Raw genomic sequence first — 23,379 nt, 5'->3', positions numbered from 1 at the left:
CGTGCTACTCTGGAGGGAAGCGCTCTCATCTTCCACGAGATGTTATCAGTGCACTCCCTGCATTGAAGAAAAGAAATCTTCCTAATCAATCAGGCACACCGTGAGAGCCTATAAATAAAGCTTTCCGCAGCCTGCCACTGCCAGACTGGAACCAATGAGGCAGCTCCTCTGCTTTGCTCAGCAGATATTCACTTCTTAGGGTGGTGGTGACATTAAAATAGACTTAAATAAAGAATTATGCCCTGCAAAGTATGTCAGATGCCATCCCCCTCCTAACCGTACAGGTGTGCAACTGGTAAAACTTTTGCCAATATAATCCGTTTCCAGGATCGAGGCTTAACTCTTGCTCCCTCCTGGCATTTGCTGGAATTATTTTTAAAACTGCATTTTGCACAGTTACTAATTTTATGAGTCCCAACCACAAGTGCCAGCAGCCTGGGAGACAAGCAGGGACCGAGCGGGGAGGAGGGCTGCAGCCTTGAACACGGCTGCTCCTGGTTAACGTGAGAGTAATTTGGGTTAATCCGTGCTGGTAACCTGGAGACCACCTAGTAGAGACACTTCACCAGAGAGGTTAATATCATCTTGGCACTGTATCACTATTTGCCGTGTACCACAGTCCTGTTTTATCCCTCCCGAGCCGTAAGTAGGGGCCAGGAATCCACAGGGCACGCTTAGATGGGAGAAAAGCAGGTGCCTCCACAACTCCCAAGACCTTTCAGCCCAAATCTGTGCCCTGGCTCCCAACAGCAGACAGGATCTTTTCCATCTGCCTCATGGCATCGGCGTTTTGGTACCCAGCATGAGTTCCTGGGACTGAAATCACAACCCTCCGTGGACCTGGGCCTTTGCTGCCAAAGAGATGAACGTTGAATAAGACTTGTAAATGGGTAGAGTAGGCACGGCCTCCCCCCCCCCCCCAGCTCCTCCGGTCTGTAATCTCCTCGGGATGAGCAGCTGCATAGCAACGACTTCAAAAATCCCACGAGTTAACCTCCTGCAGATGTTTCCCTCCTTCCCCTCTTCCCTGTATCCCATTTGGAAGAACTGACAACCCCAGGCTGGACTGCCAGTGTGTGGGCAGGGCACAGGCAGTGCCAGAGCAGGGTGCCACAGGGGACAGGTCCCCCCCAGCACGGCCACCCCAGGCCTGTACCCACTCGCCAGGTGTCCGCCCCCTCTATGCGCTCTGGCGCGCGTCGGTGCTTGGCATCACCCTCACCTTAAGGATGCTTCTTACACAGCTTTCCCTATTTCTGCCCCAAAAAATAAACTCTCAATCCAATTAGATGCTTGAATTTAATGATAATCAAGACTAGTTGCTGGCTTTTCTTCTGGCAGACCTCAGGGCTGGAAGAACTTTGCCATTCTCTATATTCTCCCCCGCTGTATCCACTGGGCCAGGTCCGTAGGGCTGTAGCCACCCAAAGATGAGAGGCCGGCCAGGTGCTGCCGTGTCTCCCAAATACCGCGCTGAAGCTGCTTTTCTGTCTGATTAATGCTCCCCATTTCGGCCACGCAGCCTTAAAAAAACTCTTCTTTAAATGAATTTGGGCATGGGAACATTTGCATGTTAAACTTGGCTTTGGTGACATGGAATATATAAACTAGATCAGGGGGGTTTTAGCAGTTATTTAGAGGCTGCTCGTAACTAGTTACTTTAAATTGCTGAAAAATAAAAAATAAGGGGGAAGGAAATTGAGAGTGTGAGGAGCGGTAATTTGTAACACGTGTCCCTCGGGGCGCGTGGCGGAGGATGCCACTCGCGTTTTAATTAACAATTACGCAAACCCGGCCATCCTGAGACTGACGCAGACGCGATGGCGAAAGGCGCCCCACGCCACCCCCCTTCCCAAAACGCCTATTTTTATTCCTCCCCCCCGAAACCTGTTCTTTGTAAGGCAAAACACCGTTTCCCACAGCGGAGGCGCGGCCCCAGGCTCCCCCCCCCCTCCCGCACACCCACACCCGGCGGCGGCACCGCCCCCCCCCGTTCCCTCCCTCCCTCCCTCCCTCCCTCCCTCTCTCCTCCCCGCTCCCGCCCGCCGAGGGCGCTGCGATCGCGGGGCCGCCGCCGCCTCCCGCCCGGGGCCGCCCCGTCGGCGGCAGCGGCGGCTCCGGTGAGGGGGGGGGCGGCCCTGGGAAAGGCGGGCGGGGGCCCCGCCGGGGCAGGGCCGGGCCGGGCCGGTCCCGGTTTGTCTGACGCGGGGCCTCTCTCGCTTCTCTCCGGCAGGACTCCCGGGAGGATGGGATGGATTTAGGGAGCGACGCCGGCAGCAGCCGCTCCAGCTCGGAGTCCAACTCCAGCAAAGCCACGCCGTGCTCGGAGGGCAAGTCCTCGCCGTCCCCCAGCAGCCTGGACCTGGCGGCGCTGGAGGACTCGGAGGAGGAAGAGGAGGAGGAGGAGGAGGATGGGGGCTACCTGCCCTCCCCGCCGGCTCGCCGGGAGCCGCCGCGCTGCCCCGCCGGCGATGCCCGTTGCCGCCGGAGCGGCCCCCCCGCCGCCCCCCGCCCGCGGCCGCACCACCGCCCGCCGCCGCTGCCCCCCCAGGACCGGCGGCGCGGAGGAGGAGGAAGAGGAGGAGGAGGAGGCGGCGGGGGAGCGGCGGGACCGGGCGGGCGGCGGGGGCGGCGGGGCGGCGGAGCGCAGCCCCCGCGGGAACCGCAGCCGCCGGCCATGGACTGGGCGGCCCTGGAGAGGCACCTGGCCGGGCTGCAGTGCCGGGAGCAGGAGCGGGGCCAACGGGCCAACCCCCCCTCGGTGAGTCGGGCCGGGAGGGCGGAGGAACGGGCGCGGCTCCCCACCCCCCCCACCCCTAGCCGGGGCGGGGACTCGCTGCCCGTCCGTGGGGGGCTCCGCCGGGGGACCGGGCTTGGGGGACCGGAGGGGGGGGCTGTGTGTGTGTGTCTTCCCCACGGGACGGGGGTGAAGGGGGTAAGTGCTCCCCCCCCCCCCGCCTCCCGCGGTGTCTCCCGGGAAGGGGAAGGCTGGAGGGGGGTAACTTTCCCGGAGCATCTTCGGGATGGCTTGAGAGGTGGTTTTCCCACCATTTCTACTGGTGTCCATTCCCCTTCCCCAAGAGGTGATGAGAACCTGGTGTCAGCCAAGATGAAACCCCCGAGCGTGTTTTGACAGAAACCCCCCTAAATCGTTACGCGATCGCGTTAGCTACAGAGTGTTTTATGAATTGTACGGAACTTCTGAGGGGCAGTGGCGGTTGGATGAACACCCGCCGGTGGCACCGCGCCGGTTGAGACTCTTCTATCACGTACGAATTAAAAGGAATCTACAAAATCTCCTGAAACCGCTGCAGGAGCCCTCGGATGTGATGACACGCGTGATGAGAGATGGGTGCCTCACCCACGCCCTACAGCCTCGCCGCTGGCGCGCCTCGGGGCTTTTTTTTTTTAACGACTCTTTTTTTTTTTTTTTTTTTTTTTTTTTCCTAAGGCATTCCATCCCCTTACTTCCTGTGAAGTCATCTGGCTCAGGAAGGTGGGGATTTCCCCCTAAATCCTTGAATTACAACTAATTGATGAGAAATCTGGGTGGGTGCTGGATATGATAAATAAGCTGGTAGAGGAGTGGGACAGCTGCTGTTGCAGGATGCTTTTTCTAAAGCCTGAACGTGATGGTCCCAGTGCCCTGAGGAACTGACAGGTACTATCCTTAATTACAGTCACTTGTGCAGAAACTCAGCTTAAAAAAAAAAAAAAGCAGAGGGAAAAAAAAAAAAAGCTCACTTGTGGTTTGGGAGCTTAATTCTACAGTGTTATCTGATAAACTCCTGCTGCCTGAGAGCTGCTGGCAGCATCTGGGTGCTGGAAACTCTTTGCCTCCGGGTATGTGCTTAACCAGGTGAGGTGTCACCTAAGGAATTCTGCCTGTTTACCTCTGTAAGGATTTTCCTCCTCCATCCTTCCGTTCCCTCCTTCAAGCACGTTCACGGCTGCCTCACGCCCTGACTTGTCCTGCCGAGAGTTGGGGTTTGTGGCTTGTGCCGTGCAGCCCGAGCGCTCCTGGGCAGCACCCAGAGCCGCTTTGAACCATGACGAGCACCCAGGTTTGGGCATTGAGGAGCCCAACACCTTGAGAGCATCTCCTGGGAGTAGGGCTGAGCTGCCAGTCCTCTTACACTCACAAGCAACTGGAGTTTTCCGCTCTGCAGACCCGAGTTTTTCAGTGTATGTAGGCCTGGAGAGACTTTCCTCAACCCTCCACCCAACCAGTGGTCCTGGAGGCACCTGAACAAGGTTTTTGGTTTGCTTTCCCAGCCTTGTCTTCTCTTCTGTGATGCCGGGATTCCACTTCCCCTGGCGCACAGGGAGGAGGAGGAGGAGGTATTCCAGCTCTGCTTCTTCCATTTCCCTCCTGGGGCAAAGGGAAGGAGCTGTCGGCCGCAGCCCACACCCTGCTGGGAAGGGGCATTTTGCCTTCTGGCCAGCTCGGAGGAGATACTTGATGTCCCCCATGGAACCACTGTCCCCTCCTGCGTGGTTTGGGCTGTGTCTGTAGCACCCCATGAGCTGTGGGGACTCAATGCCTTCAAGACTAACTAAAACCAGATTGAAGAGAAAATCTCTCTTTTTATTTTTTGTCTCCTGCCCTCGACATTTTCCTGTGGTTCGGCATCTTGCTATTTATAACAAAACCTTGCCTTGCCCTGCTGGAAGCCCAAGTGTTTGTAAACATGAAAATCATGAAGTGAAAACAGCCAGGAAGCAACTACAGAGAAGATGGACTAGCTTGCTCCAACTGCTAGCAGAGTATATTAGAAAAAGGGAAAATTCAGTATTCTAGGCCTTGGCTGGTGTAGTCTAAATGATCTCGTCACCAGGGAGGCGATGTGAAAGCAGCTGTTGCTTTGAGTGGAAGCCTTTCTTGGGCTGGTTTATGTTACCCGGAATCCAGCGTAGATGTTCTATTAAGGAAAATAAAATCTGGTGCAACTCCTATGAAATTAGAGGAATAGAGACTTCCTTCTGCTGTCGGTGCTTATATTTAATTGCTTTTTTTTCGTGAAAAAAGAGAAGGTGGGACAGAGGCCACCACACTGGGATAGGAGTGACCCGTCACGGCTTCGTCCGGCCTCAGCTTTGCTGCTGGACTGGTGCTGTGCCCCTCAGCATCGGGTCAGGCATGGTGCTGGGTGCTGGCAGAGGAGCCCTGCCTGCTCCATCCCTGCCTCCTGTCCCCACCTGGCAGCGCCTGAAGCTGGTTTCAGGAGTTTCTGGTGCTCCACAAGCCTGCAGTGACCTGTGCTGAGTCCTTGATGAGGGATGTTGGTCGGGCTGGAGTCACAGGAGAAGGAAATTTGATTTCTAAGAAAATGCAAAGATGATTTTAGGAGGTTTTCTAGGCAAGGAAGAGCTGGGCTGAAATGCTGTGAGAGATCGGGAGGGCTGCAGCTGGACTAAATAAAAGTTTAAGCTGAAGAGGGACCTTTGGTTGCATCTGTACATGCAGAGATCTGCCCCAAGTTGCTGAGAAGGTTGGAGAAAGTGAATATTAATTATGTGGGAATGACTTGTTTAGCTTCCAGATGCAATTACACAAAACAAACGAGATGTGAGGGCCAAGGCTGGTTTCTCAGGTTGCAGACAGAGTAATGGTGACTGAGAAGCTCCTACCAGGAGCATTTGGGAAGAGGCTGGTGACTTCTGCTTGGCGTCAGCAGCCCCATTAAATGATTCTGGTGAGAGAACCACAGGTCCAGCTGGGTTGGATGGAGTTGGGCTGTGGGTCTGTCTGTCCTGGCCATTCCGTGTCCATGGGCAGGTTGTTCTCAAGATGTGGGCTTGCTGTAATGCCAGCCAGGTCCCTAATGCTGCGTCAGTCTGGTGTCTCTGGTAGGGTTCACATGGGCTGGGTACCCATGGGAAGATGATGTCTAGAAAGGGAAGATGTTTCCTTCTTTCTCCCCAAATGAGGGTGAAATAACTGTTTCTGGAGCTGCAGCTGGGCAGATTAGCTGCCTGCAAGCCCACTCTGGCACGCACAGGCCCAATGGGATGTGTTAGATGGTTCTTGAGTCTGCTGGACATCTACCTAAGAAAAGAAATGACATTTTTTCTGAAGGCAGTTGATGCTTAGAAGGTTTATTAAGAAGATGCTTGGATCAATCTCATCACCCAGCTGTGTAAAGCCTGCCCCTCCCATTTTTTTCCCTTTGCTCAACTCCTGGCTGTATCCAAAGCAGTAACAAATGTGCCGTGAGATGATTTATGGTGCTTAGGAGCTGTTGAGGTGCCCGGGAAGCAACAGCGCTCTGCTTGCTGTTTCACTAATGGCTCTAATAAAATCCAAATCAGCGTTAATGGTTTTAATATTCTTTCCATTGCATCTCCGAGGATGGTAATTACAATCAATAGGATGTATTTTCTGAAAATAATATCTGCAAATTCCATAGTCAATTAAAAAAACACTTGCAGGAGAGGAAATGGCTCAGCCAGCCGACTCACCCTCGCAAAGACACTTGGGTGCTTGTGACAGTCTGTAGATGGATGGCACTACCGAATGAATTTTGCTGTCCACAAAGCAGGCTTATTGCAGGCAGTGGTGATAAAAGCTCATCCCTGCAGCCTCCAGGACTTCTGCAGAAGCGTTCTGTATGGGTAAGGGTGTGCTGGAGTCTGTATTTTCCCTTTTCATCACTAAAATATTCCTGCATACACTGTCGAGACAGATAGATGCCTGTTATCTGTACCTTTGGCAGTACATATAACGGATCGCACATCAGCACTCTCTGCCCAGACACAAAACTTCGCCTTAAGCGTGTGGGCTTGTGCATTTACAGTGTGTTAGGAAGCTAAATTTGTTTCATAGAATCACAGACTGGTTTGGGTTGGAAGGGACTCTAAAGCCCATCCAATCCCACCCCCCTCCCCTGGGCAGGGACACCTTCCACTAGCCCAGGTTGCCCAAAGCCCCGTCCAACCTGGCCTTGAACCCTTCCAGGGAGGGGGCAGCCACAGCTTCTCTGGGCAACCTGTGCCAGGGCCTCACCACCCTCTCAGGGAAGAATTTCTTCCTTAGATCTCATCTAAATCTGCCCTCTGTCAGTTTAAAACTGTTCCCCCTCGTCCTATCCCCACACCCCGTGATCAAGAGTCCCTCCCCCCATTCCTGTAGCCCCTTTCAGTCCTGGGAGGCCGCTCTAAGGTCTCCCCAGAGCCTTCTCTTCTCCAGCTGAACCCCCCCAACTCTCCCAGCCTGTCCTCACAGGGGAGTGCTCCAGCCCCCCGAGCATCTTCGTGGCCTCCTCTGGCCCCACTCGAGCAGGTCCGTGTCCTTCTGCTGTTGGTGCCCCCAGAGCTGGACCCAGCAGTGCAGGGGGGTCTCACAGAGCGGAGCAGAGAGGGAGAATCCCCCCCCCTCGCCCTGCTGCCTACACTGCTCTGGGTGCAGCCCAGCACACGGGTGGCTTTCTGGGCTGCCAGTGCACCTTGCTGGCTCACAGTTTTCCATCCCCCAACTCCCCCCAAGTCCTTCTCTGCAGGGCTGCTCTCACCCCACTCCTTGCCCCGACCCACGTGTAAGGAGATTTGTGTTTGGGATTGCCCTGACCCGTGTGTGAGGAGAAATGCATAGACCAGGTTGGCAAGAGGAAGTTCAGGAATGGAGCAACTAACAATGCTTCTGCCTCCAACAGGTGCTTGTTAAAGCCGTATGAGGGTTTCAGTGCAGCAGGGCTGTCGGGAACGCAGGCGGGGATCAAGCACAGAGCCTTGGTGTCACGTGTTGTAAAGCTTTGGTCTACCTCAGTGTGTTGTCCTTAGCATTTAGGGAGCAAATATTTGTTCGAAGATCGGCAGTGAATTTGTTCTTACTGAAGTAATAATTGCTTGATTGCGCTTGCTTAAATTGTTAGGTTCTTCATCCCTAGATGATGTTCGATGTCGGCTTGGCTGCGAGTGTTGGAAGCGGGCAGTAGCAGCCAGATGTTTAGTGCCTGAAAGCAATTTTCCTCAGACAGGAACTGTCAGCGCATTAAATTCTGACACACTGATTTTGAAAATCAAACTTCTGGCTTGCAGGAAATTGCATTTCTGTCATTGCTACAGTGTAGAGGCCCAGCAAGACCTTCTCTCTCCACCTGACAGCTCTTTTACCTATTCAGTTTGACCATTTAACTCTTCATCAAGAAAGTCAAAGTCATGATAACAGAGGTTCTTCAGGGCAGTTCATTTGTTTTAAGGTTTAGCTGACATGAAAAGCAAACCTTTTAGCTGTGGAAAATACTGTCATTTCAGTCAAACCAGGGGTTTGTGTTTGCTTTGTGCCAGTGTCCCCGCAGTGTCCCTGGGTGTGTGGGACCTGCGGGGATGTATTGCAGTGGGTGATGCATCGCTGCCGCGTTCTGCTGTGGAGGAATCAAAGTACTGTACTTTGGCCAGTTTCCACCCAGCTCAAAGGTTAGATGAGGCTGGCGAGATATTAATGACTCTGCCAAAGTGTGTAATGTCATTAGGCTAAGAAAACATCTATAGGTACTCTAAAGTGCTTGTTGCTTGAAGAGCGTTGGTAATTACATAGGTTGGGAAGATGTATGTTTGCTGCTTCTGAAACTGGGCCAGGCAAAATGCCTGCGATTAATAATCTTGAGCAAAAACTTTATCTCCATTGCTGTGGCAGAGCCTTTCATTAAAGAAAGTGCTAAACACATGGGGTGACAACATACGGATTCTTTTTTGATGAATGAGTCTCCTTTATCCGAGTATTGCTATTACGTGAATTCCTCGGTGTGATGGAGCCCAGCGAGCTGGCAGTGCTTCCTAGTCGATTGGTAAGTGTACGGTTTGTGTGGGATGTGGAAATCGCCGAAAAAAGTTGGGTTGTTCTAATGCTAACTGTGTTGCAGGCAACAATAAATCTCCCTTTAATGCGCTTGTATGTGATACTGAAAAGTGCTATTCATGATGCTGGCTGTGTAAGGCCAATGAGTTATATTTTAAGAGTATTTATGGTGTTGGGTATCGTAAGTAGCAAATGCTAAGGATTTCCAAAGAGAGAGGTGAACCTTTATGTCAAAGTCAAAATTTTTATCATCTCAGAGCATCATTTTGTTGGTGTAATCCTGAAATTGAGGGATTCTGCAGTCTGGAGCCCTGTACCCCTCCCCTGCTGCGCCTTCACTAATACTTTTAAATTCCCACTTAAACCTAAGTGAGTATCTTGGGTTGAAATGGCAGTGGGCAGCAGGAATGCTTATTTGACAGGATAATAATTATGTACTTGTGCATCTGTTTCTTGCATATTGGGTGTGATAAATGCAAGGGTAGTGATTTTTTAATTCTCAGACTCAACCTGTGCTGTGTAAAACCTGTTATTTTTACTACTGAAGGACAGCACTTACTGTGGTTGCACTCTGGAGTAGGACAGGGTGTCTGTAACACCTGGCGCTGTGGAAAATAATGGTATATGTGGAGAGAGAAATTATAGGCAGAGGGTATTTAAAAACCATGTGAAAAGAAACTGCAAGTCAAACCACATTGCAGATCTACTGAGGAGCCCTCGAAAGCCAGACTAGCTCCATCCCAGCAGCAACTGCCAGAGCTGCTGCTGACAAAGCCTTTCAGGAACAAGTATTAAACTCACCAGGCCCTCAAACTCTCGCAGGCACTTAGAAAAGGTAATAAAATAAATGTAGCGAGCAGAAGGCGGTAGGGTTGAAGTCTAACCAGGCAGAGATTGCTGGAGGACCTGGGTTGAAAGCAGTGATTTTGCTAAGCATGGAGCAGCCCCTCCTGCCCTACCGGCATCGGCCCCCACGCAGCAGGCAGGCAGGCAAACAAGCTGGCAAGTGGTCCTGGGTCTGGCATGGACAAATCTGCCTTTTTTGTGATCCTGCATCTATAGGGCAGGACTGTCCTGGACTCCAAAGCTAATGATCACAGTTATTGCACAAAGACCGCAGGCATGTCTGCTGAAACTCCCTACTTAAATGTTTTAAATAATATGCCAAATACCCCCAAAACCTTACCAAGTGTGTTTATATTAACAGCAGAATTCGCTTAGCAGTGATACGGACAGGAAGAATTGTGATTTATTTCCTTACTTTTCTCTGTCTGGATTTTGCATTAACGGGCCGCTGGTTGGAAAATCAAGTGCGATACTTGCTTATTTTTTAAAGTTTGTGTAGAAACTGGAGAGAAAGAACTGGGTTCTGGCTGCATTCAGGGCAACATTTCTCCTACTCCTAACAGCAAAAAAAATCAGTAAAATTTAATGTCAGTGGCATAGAGCACCAATTTGCAGTGCTGGTGCACGGGTGGGCAGCTCAGTATTTATTTGTGCACAAACACACAAAACCCAAAGGGGGTTGCAAGGCATTCTTGAGATTTACCCTCTCATCTTAAGAAAGCAAAGGATAAATAGAAAGCCAAAGTGAGCTTCCCTGTGCTGTGTGATCTAGTTTGTAAATGCTTATATGTGAAACACACCATTTAGCAATATTTGGGCTAAGCTGCCTTTGAGAAGCTAAAATAAACTTTCTGAACTCCAAACCAGTTTGTGTTTGGACAGGTACAACTTCCCCTACTGAAATAAAAGGTTTCCTTTCTTGTGTCAGGAGATTTCAGGTTGGTAACTACATTAACAAATAAGCTCATGCACTCAGCTGTGCAAGTTACTGAGCCTACAGCATGGCCAGGATGTGGTGGTGCAGCTGAAAGGTTTACAGGGAGCGCCATTTTGTATTTGGTGGGAAAAATGGACTTTTATGATGCTTTTTGAGGGGAAAGCCTGTTGTGAGGGTGTATCAAATTCCCGTGTTAAGTTACGAAAGTTAAGCATAATCACCACTGGGAGGAAATCTGATCTCCCAGTTTCTCCCAGTGACTCAGTATAGGTATTTATTTTCTAAAACAAATAGCTGTTTGAAATAATCACAGCATCTGATCAGTTTAGTGTTTTCCAAGGCTGACTCCCTCGGACCATGAGCTGCTGTGGCTGCTCCCCCAGCGAGGTGTCCCCCAGCCCAGCATCACATCTGCGGGGCAGAATAATGCCGCTGAGGAGCAGCTGCGGCTTCTCCAGCAGCGGGGTTTGCTCTGTTTTGACTGTTAAATCTGCAAATAATTCCTCTTTTGCATGAGAGGTTTCTATAGTAGCTATAACTAAAAAGACCTGAAAATGTTTCTTCCAGCTCGCATGCTAACCCGGATCTGAAATCGATCCTGCTTCTGTAAGCAAAGTGCTGATGGCTTCGGTAGAAAACGAGTTTCCCCCTTGCAATTATCTGCGGTTGTTACCTTAGATGTGAGGTGCTACATAATCACTCTTCTCTTCAAGGGTTTCCAGCTTTTTCAAGTGCTTGTATCATTTTGGGGCGCTTTGTCTTTCCCTGTCATGCCTATGGAGTCATTTGTGTCACAGAAGTGGTAGATCTTATTTATATCACCAATTTGGGTTCCTGCTCAGTGATCTATAGATCTCCTTTAAACGAGAAAGTCGTGCCAAGGCCATTTATTTCAGCTCATCCGTGCTTTGTTAAAATGAAATCCAAGTGTTCGGCTGGGCTGGAGGAAATAGCTGCAATTCAGAGGGGTTGGGGAGGAAAGGGAAGTGCCGGGCTGAGATTTAATCCTCTCTTAGCTGGTAGATGGCAACACTAAAAAAGGAGAACTATATTAAAGTGCTTAATTCTTTATGCATACAAAAGCTGCTAGTATGTACGGTCCATAGGGAATTGAAATGCTTTTAGTGAGTTATTAAAAATTTAATCTAAACTTTTTATTTAATGTAAGTCCTATATTGAATTTATTAAAGAGGGACTTGGGGAAATACCAGAATTCTGTTACCTGAGTCAGGTGTGGCCATCCTCTTCTCTGTCTCCTTTGCCTGGTAGGAGTTTGATGATAAACTCTTCTTAGTAGTTTTAAAAAAGAATTAATCTGTGAATCATTTTTCCTTACTGAATTCTCTATACTGTGCATTTGCATTAATACATAATATCCAGCAGCTTAGCATATATCCCGGTGCGATCTAGCTGGCCTTTTCTTTCGTCTTCTGCTTTCTCATCTATTATTTCTCAGGTTGGAAATTGTAAAGCCAGCTTCTAGCTGTGCCTTGCAGAGATGAAAGAGGCCTTTCCTTAGGAGGAAGACTCCCAGCTTGTTACTTCTGTAGGCTGACCTGGGAGCTCTCGGGAGCAGCAGGGAAACATCCTGTAACCTTGAAAAAAACATTTCCGGGACCTTTTCCAGTTGTCTGATTCTGGAAAGGGCAAAGTAGGTGAAAATCAGGGCATATGCCTGCAAACCAGAGCTCTGTACAGCCTTGTCCCCCTCTTCTCTTGGAAATCTTTTAAAACATAGCCTCAAATGACCAAACTGGCTAATATTTGCATACCTTAAGAGTATCTAAATTGCACGCAAAGGTTGCTCAGGAGCTTATCCAGTCCTCCTCTCTGCACAAAGACTGGATGAACTGTGCCAGTTTCCCAAGAAATACCAGTCCAGGCTGTCCTTAAGACGTGTGGATGAGGGTCTCCCATGTTTTAGATAGTACCGTCAGTCCCTATATGCCATAGTGCCATATACATGTATATATTTCACTCGATGTAAAGAGGCAAGCGAGATTTTGCAGTGCTGGTCCCCATCCCAGCCCCCGGCACGGCTCGGTCCCACACGAAGCAGGAAGCTGTGTTATCCTTAGGGATGGCTCTGAATTCCCATCTGCTTCAGCACTTCGTTAGCAGTCCCTCCTACCTTGTTATCTGCACGCTTTTGGACTCATGAAATGATTTAGACATAGAATTAGCTGAAAGTTAATATAATTGAAATTGCTGATACTAATAATACATGCTGGAGAGCTTCTGCAGCGTCCAAAAACTCTTCCGATGGCTTCAGCGGCCAGGCTGAGCCACACGCTAACGAGGCTGGAGCTTGCAGCCGCCGTTGTCTGTAGAATATAACATGCTGCTTAACGCATGCCTGGTAATTATTCATATTTGTGTTTTGCACTGGACCAAACAAAACCAGGATCAAGGCTGGAGTAGTTTGATGTCTGGATCTGACCCTGCAGATGTCCCTGCCCTGTTTCCCAAGGGACAGTATTTCATCCCAGAGATACAGCCAGCTTGCTTGACGTAGTAACTGTAGCTTTGTTTAAAAATTTTTTGCTCCTTAAAGTAATGTATTTGGAGGAAAACTAGTAAACATGTAACATAGCACATGTCTGGAGGAGAAATAACAGCTTCTGGTAAAATAAACTTTCCACAAGGCACTTTTCTCGGTGCCTTGGACGCGCTGCTGCTGTTTCCAGCGTGGCAATGAGTATTCCTCGGAGTAATACCACTGCAGCAAAGTGCTCCTCAGCTCCCCAAAGCAGCACCCTGAGAGCCAGAGTAGTTTATTTTGTAACTTTAAGCTGTAATTGCTTTGCTGTGGCAGCCAGCATTCTCGTCGCCTTCTCTTTTTCCTCCCACAGCTCAGGTATTTGGTCTCCCTCGTTCCTTTCAAGCTGTGCCATGATGGGCTTCAGGCCAGACCTGGACTCTGCTCCCTAGATGGGGTGTCGATGAAAGCTCCAGCACAGCCCCTGCCACCCCAGCTGGCCAGGGTACGGCTTCCCACAGACCAGACATGCAGAAATATGGCCCCAAGTGAGGACAAACAAAATGTCAAACAATTTCATTTATTATAAAGAGCTTTGCTTTGCTCTCTCCGGGTTGGTGCATCAGTAGCTTGGAGCAAACGGTGACCCGTCAGGTGCCAAAGCCAACTTCTCTGGAGCAGCCGACCACCATGAAGAGCGAGGACAGGCCACGCAGCTTTCTCTGACCTCCAGCAGTAGCTCTTTGGGCCAAAAGGCATTTTCCCTACGCTTGGTAGAGAGCTGGTTGAGAGGAGACCCCCAGCCAGCCCAGGGGAAGTTGCAGGGGTGGCCGTACAGGTGTCCAGGCTGTTTTCTGCAGTGATGGTCCTCAGTGTGGAGGTGCCGGTGAAAGGGTGACCACGATTCCTTGCTTTACAGACCAGAGCTCCTGCCTGGCTGTTGCTTCATGCTCTGCTTTCCTGTTAAAATGCCATTTATTATCCTTCTGCTCTGGGCTTGCCGCTCCCGGTGGAGGTGATGGAGAGAGAAGCTGTGCAGCAGAAAGCAAATACCTTCTTTGAGTGTTTTCTTTCTGTGAGCAGCTTTTCCCCAGCTCCTTTTGCACTGATAGTTTGGTAAAATCCAAAAATATAAACTGTAATTTCTCTGTAGAGGGAGTCTGAGGCCCAGAAACAGCTTCTGCTTAATGGCATATGGAGAGGTTGTGCCAATACCTGATTGCTGGGGAGTTCCTGAAGCTTTGCAAAAAACATCCCTGGGCTTGTTTGCAAAAGGCAGGGCTTAGTCTGAGAGCCACCTCAGCCTACCCTGGTGATGCAGAGGTGTAATGGTGGATTTAATGTCCCTGACATTAAACTCAGAAATCCAATATACCATTAAATGCAGAGGCTGTGGGGGGGCACGGGATGGGGTGAGTACTCTAATTCCCCCAGCCAGCTGCAAGGGCTGAAATCAGGCCAAGGCAGGGGTTTTATCTGCAGCACTGCTCTCTTTTCTTCTTTATATTCGACTTCTCATTTGTCTTCACAAGTGTTGAAGTACCAAAGCCTTATTTCACTGCTTAATTATCATTATCCATTTAAACTTGAAAATTATATTGGAGTAGTGCGCAGAGCCCGAACGCATTGTGTGTGCATTAGTTCTGCTGGAAAAGGGGCTTGGAGAGATAAATGCTGTTTCGGATGAATGTGATGCTTAGAGAAGCTCAGAAGACAGCCCCTATCATGAGAACAAATGGTAATTCTCTGCATTTTGGCCTCGGGAACAAGGAGCCACTGTGTGCAAATGCGGCCCCGTTGTGCAGGGGTGACGGGCTGCTCACTACTCCCAGGTATTTTGAGCTCTTCCAGGGATTTTCACATTGGAAAGCTGCAGGGTGAGCAGGTGACTGAGCCGTGCAAAGGCGTGACTTTGGACGTGGGACATTCACCCAGCACCCACCAGCCTGCAGCAGAGCCTGGGCAGTGTGGGCACAGGGCTGCTACATGTCTGCTGGGCTCCAAGGGGCTGGACGGTGTCACTGGTGTCCCCTCGGCAAGGCCATGGCCCTGCTTGCTTTTGGGGCTGGCTGGGTGGAGCGTGGCAGAACTGGTGGGATGCTGTAATTACAATTAACACAGGTGGGGGGGAAGATGGGGAGGATGGGGTTGGGGAGGCTGGTGTGGCTGTGGAAGGGGTTCCCTCCAGGCTAAGATGTGTTTGGTTATTGATCCCTCTGTTGTCCTGTGCCTTCATCCCAAGATAAAACATTGCACGTTGGACCTTACCCTTTCTGCTCATCCAACTTAATCCTCCAGGAGCAAGCGCTGCCTTTGCTGGGTGCTCCTGCTGTCAGTGACTCGATCATCACTTGACTCAAAGGCTCAATTTTGACACAAAGATGGTGTAAGTAAAAAAAAAAAACCAAAACCAACACTATATAATAAACCTCTCACGTGCCTGTCTGTCAATATTGGTTCAATTCCAGCAGACACCCTAAAATGAATCACCCATGATCTTTATTCTGTTTAAAGACTTGCAGAAAACAATACACCGTATTATTAGTAGAAGCTGGAGGCTGCCAGAGCAAGTCTGCTCAGAGGAAAAGAGTGCCTGAGGCAGAACAGGAGAGGGGAAAAATCTGATTTAAGAGACAAGAGTCATTCTTTTGCTCTTATATGGTGCTGCTCTGCCACCAGGCAGCAGCCCCGCGCGGCTCCCTCGCTCCATGACTAATAAGGCTCAGCTGGGATCCACCCTTGCTTATCCTGTTATTTTTAGCTTTTTCCAACCTCATGCTCAGTGTGCCTGCCCTACCAAGGGGTTATAACTTCACCTCGTATTTTAAATACTGGTTTTGCAGCCTGGCAGTCTCCTGTGGAGGGCTGTGGTGTCAGGAACAGGCAGGGATGGGGTTTCTTATCGCTGATGGTATTGGTTTGGGAGCTTGTAACTGATGTCCATTGCAAAATGCGCCGTGCCCATTCAGTGTAAGCAGCTTTCCGACCTACAGGCTGCTGCAGCACAAGAGGATTATTATTTTTTTCTTTCTCAAGTGACAGTGGGGTTGGGAGTCAAACTCAGAAAATCAGCTTTACATCTGTTTTCTTAAAAACTGAAAGTGTAAAACAAACCTAAAGCAAGAGCCAGGCTTTGCTCGCATGGACCTGGGTTTGTTCCCACACAGTAATCGCATCCTTCCAAAAAACACCTGATCTTGGGGTCTGAACCTCTCTGATTTTTGGAGAGTTGTGTACATAGTATAAGTAGACCCCCCCAAAAAAGAGTAGATTTCTGCCAGGCTGTGTCAGTAAGCTTGGAGTTATGGACATCAGACTTCAGAGCTGTGTGAAAAATCCCCTTCTGTCTATTTTTATCCCAACCATGACTCAGAGGGAGGTTTGTCTCCATAAACTCACACTTTTATTGCAGAAGCATGTAAAGGACACTGCTGTTACCTGTTTGCATTAGTATATTCATATTTATGGTATTTGGCTCTGTTTGAATAAGAAACTTAATCTCAGAGTGAGTTGTTTACTTCTTCAGCCTGCAAGTCCCCATTCTGTGCCTTTACCATCCATTCTGCAATTAAAATGAGCTGCAAAATAGCGCCAGCCCATAAATAAGCCTTCTCAGCCGTTCCCTGCTGGAAAGCACAAGGGGAATGGAAAGGGATAGACAGGCTCGAGACGACCGGTGGCAGGATAATCCCATCCCCATCCACAGATGTTGTCCTCTGACTCTTGTGGGGTCGGTGGCTTAATTTATAGTTGATAACTCAGTGCTTAATTTTTGTCATTGGCTGAACATAGGTGCAGCCTGTTGGTACACGCCATGCTGAAGACTAATTAATGGCCCATATTTAAATGCAGGTTATACTGTTGTCTGCCTGCCTGCATGGCCAGACTGGAGTTTCGGGGACTTTGCCGCAATTAAAAGGGCTTAATATTTCATCCAGAAATTGCTTTTGGCCCCAGACCAGTAGCTTAATAGTTACTAAGTGTTGAGCATGGGACGTGGGATTTCTGTAAGTGCTTCCAACTCGTCAACATTTCCATGTCACTCCTGCAGTCCCCGGTCTGAGGAAGCTGAAGGCCACCCTGTCCTTCATCCTCTGGGGGAAAATCTCTCTCTTCTCCCTCTTCTCATGCCATTTTTTCCCTTTTCTCTGTTCATTGTCAGAAAATACATTAATTCCTCTCCCCGCCTGCTGTTAAAATGCAAAGGGTGTGTAATGGGGGCCCAATGCAACTTTATTTTTTTCAAATGTAAAGAATTTCGATTTGAAGAATGAAAATGAAAAAAATAAATGGGGGCAGAGGGGATAGGAAAGCCTGCCTGCAAGCTGCACGCAGCAAGCCTGAGTGTGCCACGCAGCAAGGGGAATTTGAAAATGCATAACTGGGTTATTAGCTCCATTAAAAACTTCTACCAAATTTGTTATCAAAGATATCTGACGAAGATGTTACTCAGAGCTCATGCATCAGAAGAAGGAGCTTTAATGATTTTCAGTTATTCTGTATCAATATTTATATGGCTGCAGCTTTGGGAATCTTTTCTATAAGATCTCAGATGGTTTTGGGAGCTGCTGGGTGCCTCCCGTGGGTGCCAGCATCCCCTCACCCAGGCGCAGCTCAGAGCAGAAAATGGGCTTTTGAGCTGAAGTCGGGGGGGGTGTGGGCTGTCGGCGGGTCCCCCCTGAATTTCAGCCAGCGGGGTGGCTGTGCCGGGTGCGGATGCTCCGGCTGCCGGTGCCAGGCTGCTCCTGGCAAGGGCAGGAGGATGAGGTCGGGCACAGCTGCTCTGGGCAGCGCTGGCAGGGACACATCGTGGTCCATGGGCCAGCTGGGGGATGCTGCTGGGGGTCAGTTGTCCCTGGGACTGGTTTACACGTCGGCTGTGGGGAGAAGTGGTGGGCGAGGTCTGGTTTTAGAGCAGGCTGTGATTGAGTGACACGCGGTTTATGGCAGCTAACCCAACCTCTCTGCTTCCATGGAACGTCAGGTCTCCTGCCCGGCACTGTCTGCATGTACAGGCTAAAAGTGCTGAAAATTGTAGCTGATGGGATTTGCTCCAAATCCTCTCGCAAAAGGGACAGGAAATGCTGCAGAGTGAGGTGGATTGTAACGTTTTAATTTATTGATGCTAATACAAAAACTTAGAGATGCACTTTGTCCTGCTGAAAAGTTCATGTTCTCCATAGCACTTTGCATACCATGAATATTGCATTTCCAAAAGGCCAGCTTAAGAATATAAACAAAATTGCATGGAGGCAGCTGTAGCTTTTTAGTTGCTGTCTCCCCACGCTCCTTAGGAGCTGGTAGATTAAATTGTTCTCCATTCATTAGCAGTAAACACTTGGTGGCCATCATACCTGCTCATCACCAGGCTGCTTGTAAATTCTCTATTAAGCATGTGTGAACCAGCTTATAAATTCATAGAATCCTAGAGTGGTTTGGGCTGGAAGGGATCTTAAAGCCCATCCAGTCCCACCCCCCTGCCCTGGGCAGGGCCACCTTCCACTAGCCCAGGTTGCCCAAAGCCCCGTCCAACCTGGCCTTGAACCCTTCCAGGGAGGGGGCAGCCACAGCTTCTCTGGGCAACCTGTGCCAGGGCCTCACCACCCTCACAGGGGAGATTTTCTTCCTTAGATCTCATCTAAATCTGCCCTTTTTCAGTTTAAAACTGAAAAAAGTTTTTATTCTAAAAATGTATCAGTTGGTACCCCCATGCTTCAGGAGGGGTTTGTAAAGCTGCTGCTTGTAAAGGACTCCAGAAACCTCCGTGGAAGTAAGAGGGGCATGGAAGAGGGAAGGGCACTGTTTGGATTCTTAAACCGTCAGAGGTTTATCCCCTCATAGAGAAGAGTAACACATCCAAAATGATAGAAAACGCCTCAGCATCAACTTCCTTAAATAAAAAAGTGATAATCTAAAGCATTATATATGAATGTAATCCAAACAAATACTCCCCTTTCCAAGCAGATGTCTAGTATTAACTGATTAAAAAATAATTTTTTTTTTCTTGCTAGATTTAAACCCTGGGAAAGCTTTAGCTTGGCTTAGAGAGGAGCTAAATCCATCACTCCCAGTAAATCGTTGGCAAATAAAGTTGAAATCCCATGATGCCATATATAATTCCTGGTTCTATGCAAGCTTGCTGGCCTTAGGCTCGGGGTCAGCAGGAGCATCCCGGAGAGGCCAGTGAGGCTCGCTCGGGGCGGACTCCCTGCCTCTCCCTCTCCTAGTGATGCAGTGTTCTACTCCTCCCTCATTTTTACCTGCTACATCATCCAGCTACGTATTTATTTTGAGATCTGAAGAAAAAGCCTATGAATTTAGACCAGCTTTTTGTGTCAACCAAATGGGTTGGCCAATACCCGCCTGAAAAATAAACTTCCCAGCACTCGACCTGATAAGGCCCCTTGAGAAATGACTGTGGGCAGGGAAACGTTCCTGGTGTTTTCATCAGAGATAAGGAAACCCATCGCTAGCCTGCCTTGTTGAGCGAACACTGCTCCTACCCTTTGCTTTCCCCTTGCATCGCTTTTGGGCTGAAGGGCTCCGTAAGTCCTTGCCCCTGGTGGGGTTCAGGCACACAGCGCGGGACACGTGTGTGTAAAAATAAATGTGTGGGACAGTGAGAAATGACAAACACGTAAGGAAAAGGGCTGTCTGTGGCTTTCATGTGAGTAATATGTCCGGCCTCCTTCCCTTCCCTCCCACAGCGGCAAGAACGTGCCCTGCTCAGCTGCCCTCTGCTCCCAGGCAGCATGAACGGGAGGGTTTGCCTTGACTGCACAGCTTTATTTTTTTTTAAGGAGTGTTTTCCCTTAGTAGGAATGATGATGGGAGACTTGATAACCTCCGTGTAGTACCCCCTCTCCCCTGTTAATGATTTCCTTGGTCCTGGGGCCGAGGCGCAACAGCCAGGGAAAGCCCAAGGCTTCCATGGGGGCAGGCAGGGCCAGCCTGCCTGGAGGAACTGCGCTGCCTGCATTTCCCAACTCAGGGCTTGGGATGTGCTGTGGGACCTGGCCAGGGGCTGTAAGTTTAAAACAGAAAAAAAAAAATAATGTGCACAGAATCAGAAATTATATATTTTCCCCCAGAATTGGGGATACCAGGTGTTTTCTCCTTCTGTAGATGGATAATTAATGAAATCCTGTTGTTTCAGACACGAATTTGAGTGTGGCTGGAAAAACTGCATCTTTCTCTGCAGAGCAGCTGTCCTGGTGGTGTGTCTGTGGGGAGTAAGCAGAGGAATGCTGCTGCCTGTGCCATGGGCTTGAATTTCTCATGTCCTCACCCCTGTAGCCCTGCAAGCACCCAGGGTGTCAGGACTGGGCCGCTCCCGGTGACCCACCTTAACAGCAGCGCAGGTCTGGGGTGGGGGGCTGCTCAGCCAAAACTGAGCCTGCCCCTGAGCAGCATCTTCCCAGACCCTTAGAGGAGATGTGGAGTGGGGGTTTTGAAGGGAAGAGTTTCATGCTAGTGGTCCCCATCTTGGTGTCAGACCCCCTGGAGATGTTCTCCAGAGCTTTCTGAACCACACGTTTCTAGTTCAGAGCTGGTTTTGGGGAAGGCTTCAGGAAAACTTGTCTAGGGTGTCTCGTAAGTGGTATAAGACACCCTAAATTAGAGGGTGCCTCAATTAGATAGGCAAAAGGAGGCTGTGCAGGTACCCCCCCAGGTTTCTCTTCCCAGCTGAGAGGGACATTTGGGGGTCCCGGGAGGGTTTTTCCTCCTCAGAGAGCAGCAGCACTTGTTCGCTGCCTCCATCCAGGAGCATCAGTTCCCATTGACCCACCTGGATGCCTGCCAGAAGCCTTTCACTCGATTTAATCACTCATTGCTTTAATTATTACCTGCCTGCCCGCCTCATTTCTGAACGGGTAATCGCAAATGGATACAGAACAGGAGCAAATCCAGAGGTTGAGGACGATGCCTGGCCCTTTCCGCTGGCATCGCAGGCTCGTCCGGGGCTCCCTACCCTGGAGGGAAGAACCTTGCTGCAATCAGGTGGCTTTTCTGCAGCAGGTGATATGCTAAGCCGAACTCTCGGGTCATTTTGCAAAAGGAATAAGCTGTGAAATGGGGGGGGGGGGGGGGGTTTCCCCGTCCCACACCAGACCTGGGTGCAGGGAGGTTGGTGCAGTCCCCAGCGGGGATCTGCTGCGCACGGAGCGGCTCTGAGTCACCGCCGTTATAGATAGACCTGCACGTGGGAAGTGGGGCGGGGTAATTTCAGGAGTTTTCCTTGTGATGCACATAACAAATGGCATTAGAGATTATGTAATTCGTGGAGCTGCTTTTAGCTTGTCACAGATAACTTTTCCAAAGCAACCTCAAGGTTTATGCAGTATATTGAAAAGTGGGGATTATTTATTTTGATGTTTGGAAATAGCTGCCTAGTTGAATGGGATTCTTTGTAGAGCCAGTAAAAAACAGGCATGACTGCAGAATTTTTTTTTTTCTTTTTAAACAAATGCTCTATTTTTTTTAAAGCTCTACTGCTGTAGGGGAGAGGGCATGGGGGAGGAGGGTTGGAGCTGAGGCGGGGTGGGGGGGTTCTCTCCATCCGTGCTGCCCAGCTGCACAGGGACTCGAGGGACTCTCCATCCGCCCACAGCTGCTCCGGCCTGTTTGTGCCGGCGAGAAGCTGGGAAAGCTGGGGCAGAGCGATGATCCCACAAAGGCCTTTTTTTCTAGAGGCACATCTGGTGCGGGGAATCAAATCACCCTGTGAGCAAGTGGGCTTCAGAGTCATGTGCATTTCTGAACTTAGCCACAGCTGGCTGCGACTAGAATCACAGAATAGAATCCTAGAATGGTTTGGGCTGGAAGGGACCTTAAAGCCCATCCAGTCCCACCCCCCTCCCCTGGGCAGGGACACCTTCCACTAGCCCAGGTTGCCCAAAGCCCCATCCAACCTGGCCTTAAACCCTTCCAGGGAGGGGGCAGCCACAGCTTCTCTGGGCAACCTGTGCCAGGCCCTCACCACCCTCACAGGGAAGAATTTCTTCCTTAGATCTCATCTAAATCTCCCCTCTGTCAGTTCCCCCTCGTCCTATCCCCACACCCCCTGATCAAGAGTCCCTCCCCCCATTCCTGTAGCCCCTTTCAGTCCTGGGAGGCCGCTCTAAGGTCTCCCCGGAGCCTTCTCTTCTCCAGCTGAACCCCCCCAACTCTCTCAGCCTGTCCTCACAGGGGAGGTGCTTCAGCCCCCCACCCCCGACCATCTTCGTGGCCTCCTCTGGCCCCACTCGAGCAGGTCCGTGTCCTTCTGCTGTTGGTGCCCCCAGAGCTGGACCCAGCACTGCAGGGGGGTCTCCTGAGAGTGGAGCAGAGGGGGAGAATCTCCTCCCTCGACCTGCTGCCCACACTGCTCTGGGTGCAGCCCAGCACAGGTTGGCTAGGAGCAGAATAAAGCCCTGTTTGCCTAATGAAGGAAGGTGAGGCATGGAGTTTCTGTTAGCTGCAAGCAAAGAGCTACCGCCTGCCCGGGTAAGAGTGCCCAGTGCATGGTGTGAGCCCAGCCCATGGCACCGCCGTCGCTCTCTGGGCATTTTGATGCCCCTCAGACAGGCCATGTCCAGCCAAAAATAGGGCTTGAACGTGAGACTTGCTGTGCCCTCGCTCCCAGCTGTGGCCAGGGCCAGTGTAGCCCCAAACTCTTGCAAATGAGGCTATCAGGGTATATGTTACCCCCTGGAAAATGAGTGGTGAAGTCAAACAGAGCTAACCTGAGCTGAGAACCCAGCTCTGAGCAGGTCAGAAATGCAGAGAATTAGAAACTATCCGCTTGTCCCACCATTCTTTCCAGTCTCTTCTATTAAGGACTTTTAAATTAGAAAGCAAAATTAGGGTTCGGTTCCCTCCATGTGTCCGGCCTCCAGCCTGAGCTTGCGAATGGGGAAGAAAGTTTGATAATCTCACAGTGCTGTTTTGGGGTCGCAGTGGAGTGTTCTGCAAAGGGCAGCAAATTCCTGGGGGGTTGTGTAATGACGGGGAGGGGGGGATGCTGCAGAGCGGCTTCCCAGCCCTGGGACAGGGGGGCTTCATTGTCCCTAGGCTGTGAGTGCCAGCTCAGCCGTCATCCTCCAAGAAAGCGGGTATTTGATTGAGCTTCACAGGCCTTTTCTTTGGGGAAATTTCTTTAGAGAAGGGGCTGTTGCGGTGGGAGAAGGGTGCTGGGGCAAGCGCCGGTGTTGCCTCCATCCCTGGGCCCAAAACCAGGTCGCATCTGGGGTCGGAGCCCAGCCCAGGTGGGTGCTGTGGCGTTGGGATCCACCTTCACCCTCGCTGCAGGATATAATTAGCTGGAAATGTAGGGCAGAG

The 23,379-nt window shown here is 50.3% G+C and overlaps 1 protein-coding gene and 1 long non-coding RNA gene across 2 annotated transcripts in view; both read left to right on the top strand.

Moving 5' to 3' along the window:
* Window positions 1-2,214: 2,214 nt before the first annotated feature.
* The window catches only part of SCHIP1 (schwannomin interacting protein 1), a 40,196-nt gene continuing 19,031 nt past the window's right edge, over window positions 2,215-23,379 (top strand). Inside the window, exon 1 of the mRNA XM_074834353.1 lies at window positions 2,215-2,761. Coding sequence (XP_074690454.1) covers window positions 2,252-2,761 — 510 coding nt within the window. The 5' untranslated portion in view covers window positions 2,215-2,251. The remainder of the gene's footprint in view (window positions 2,762-23,379) is intronic.
* LOC141927422 (uncharacterized) lies at window positions 2,953-6,318 on the top strand. The gene is made up of 2 exons (XR_012624388.1): window positions 2,953-4,185; window positions 4,276-6,318. It is a non-coding gene; the product is annotated as an uncharacterized LOC141927422 (long non-coding RNA).

This window comes from Strix aluco, chromosome 9 (assembly GCF_031877795.1).
Source record: "Strix aluco isolate bStrAlu1 chromosome 9, bStrAlu1.hap1, whole genome shotgun sequence".
Classification (NCBI taxonomy): Eukaryota; Metazoa; Chordata; class Aves; order Strigiformes; family Strigidae; genus Strix; species Strix aluco.
The sequence above is the reverse complement of the archived record's forward strand: the minus strand, read 5'-3'. Positions and strand labels throughout refer to the sequence as shown.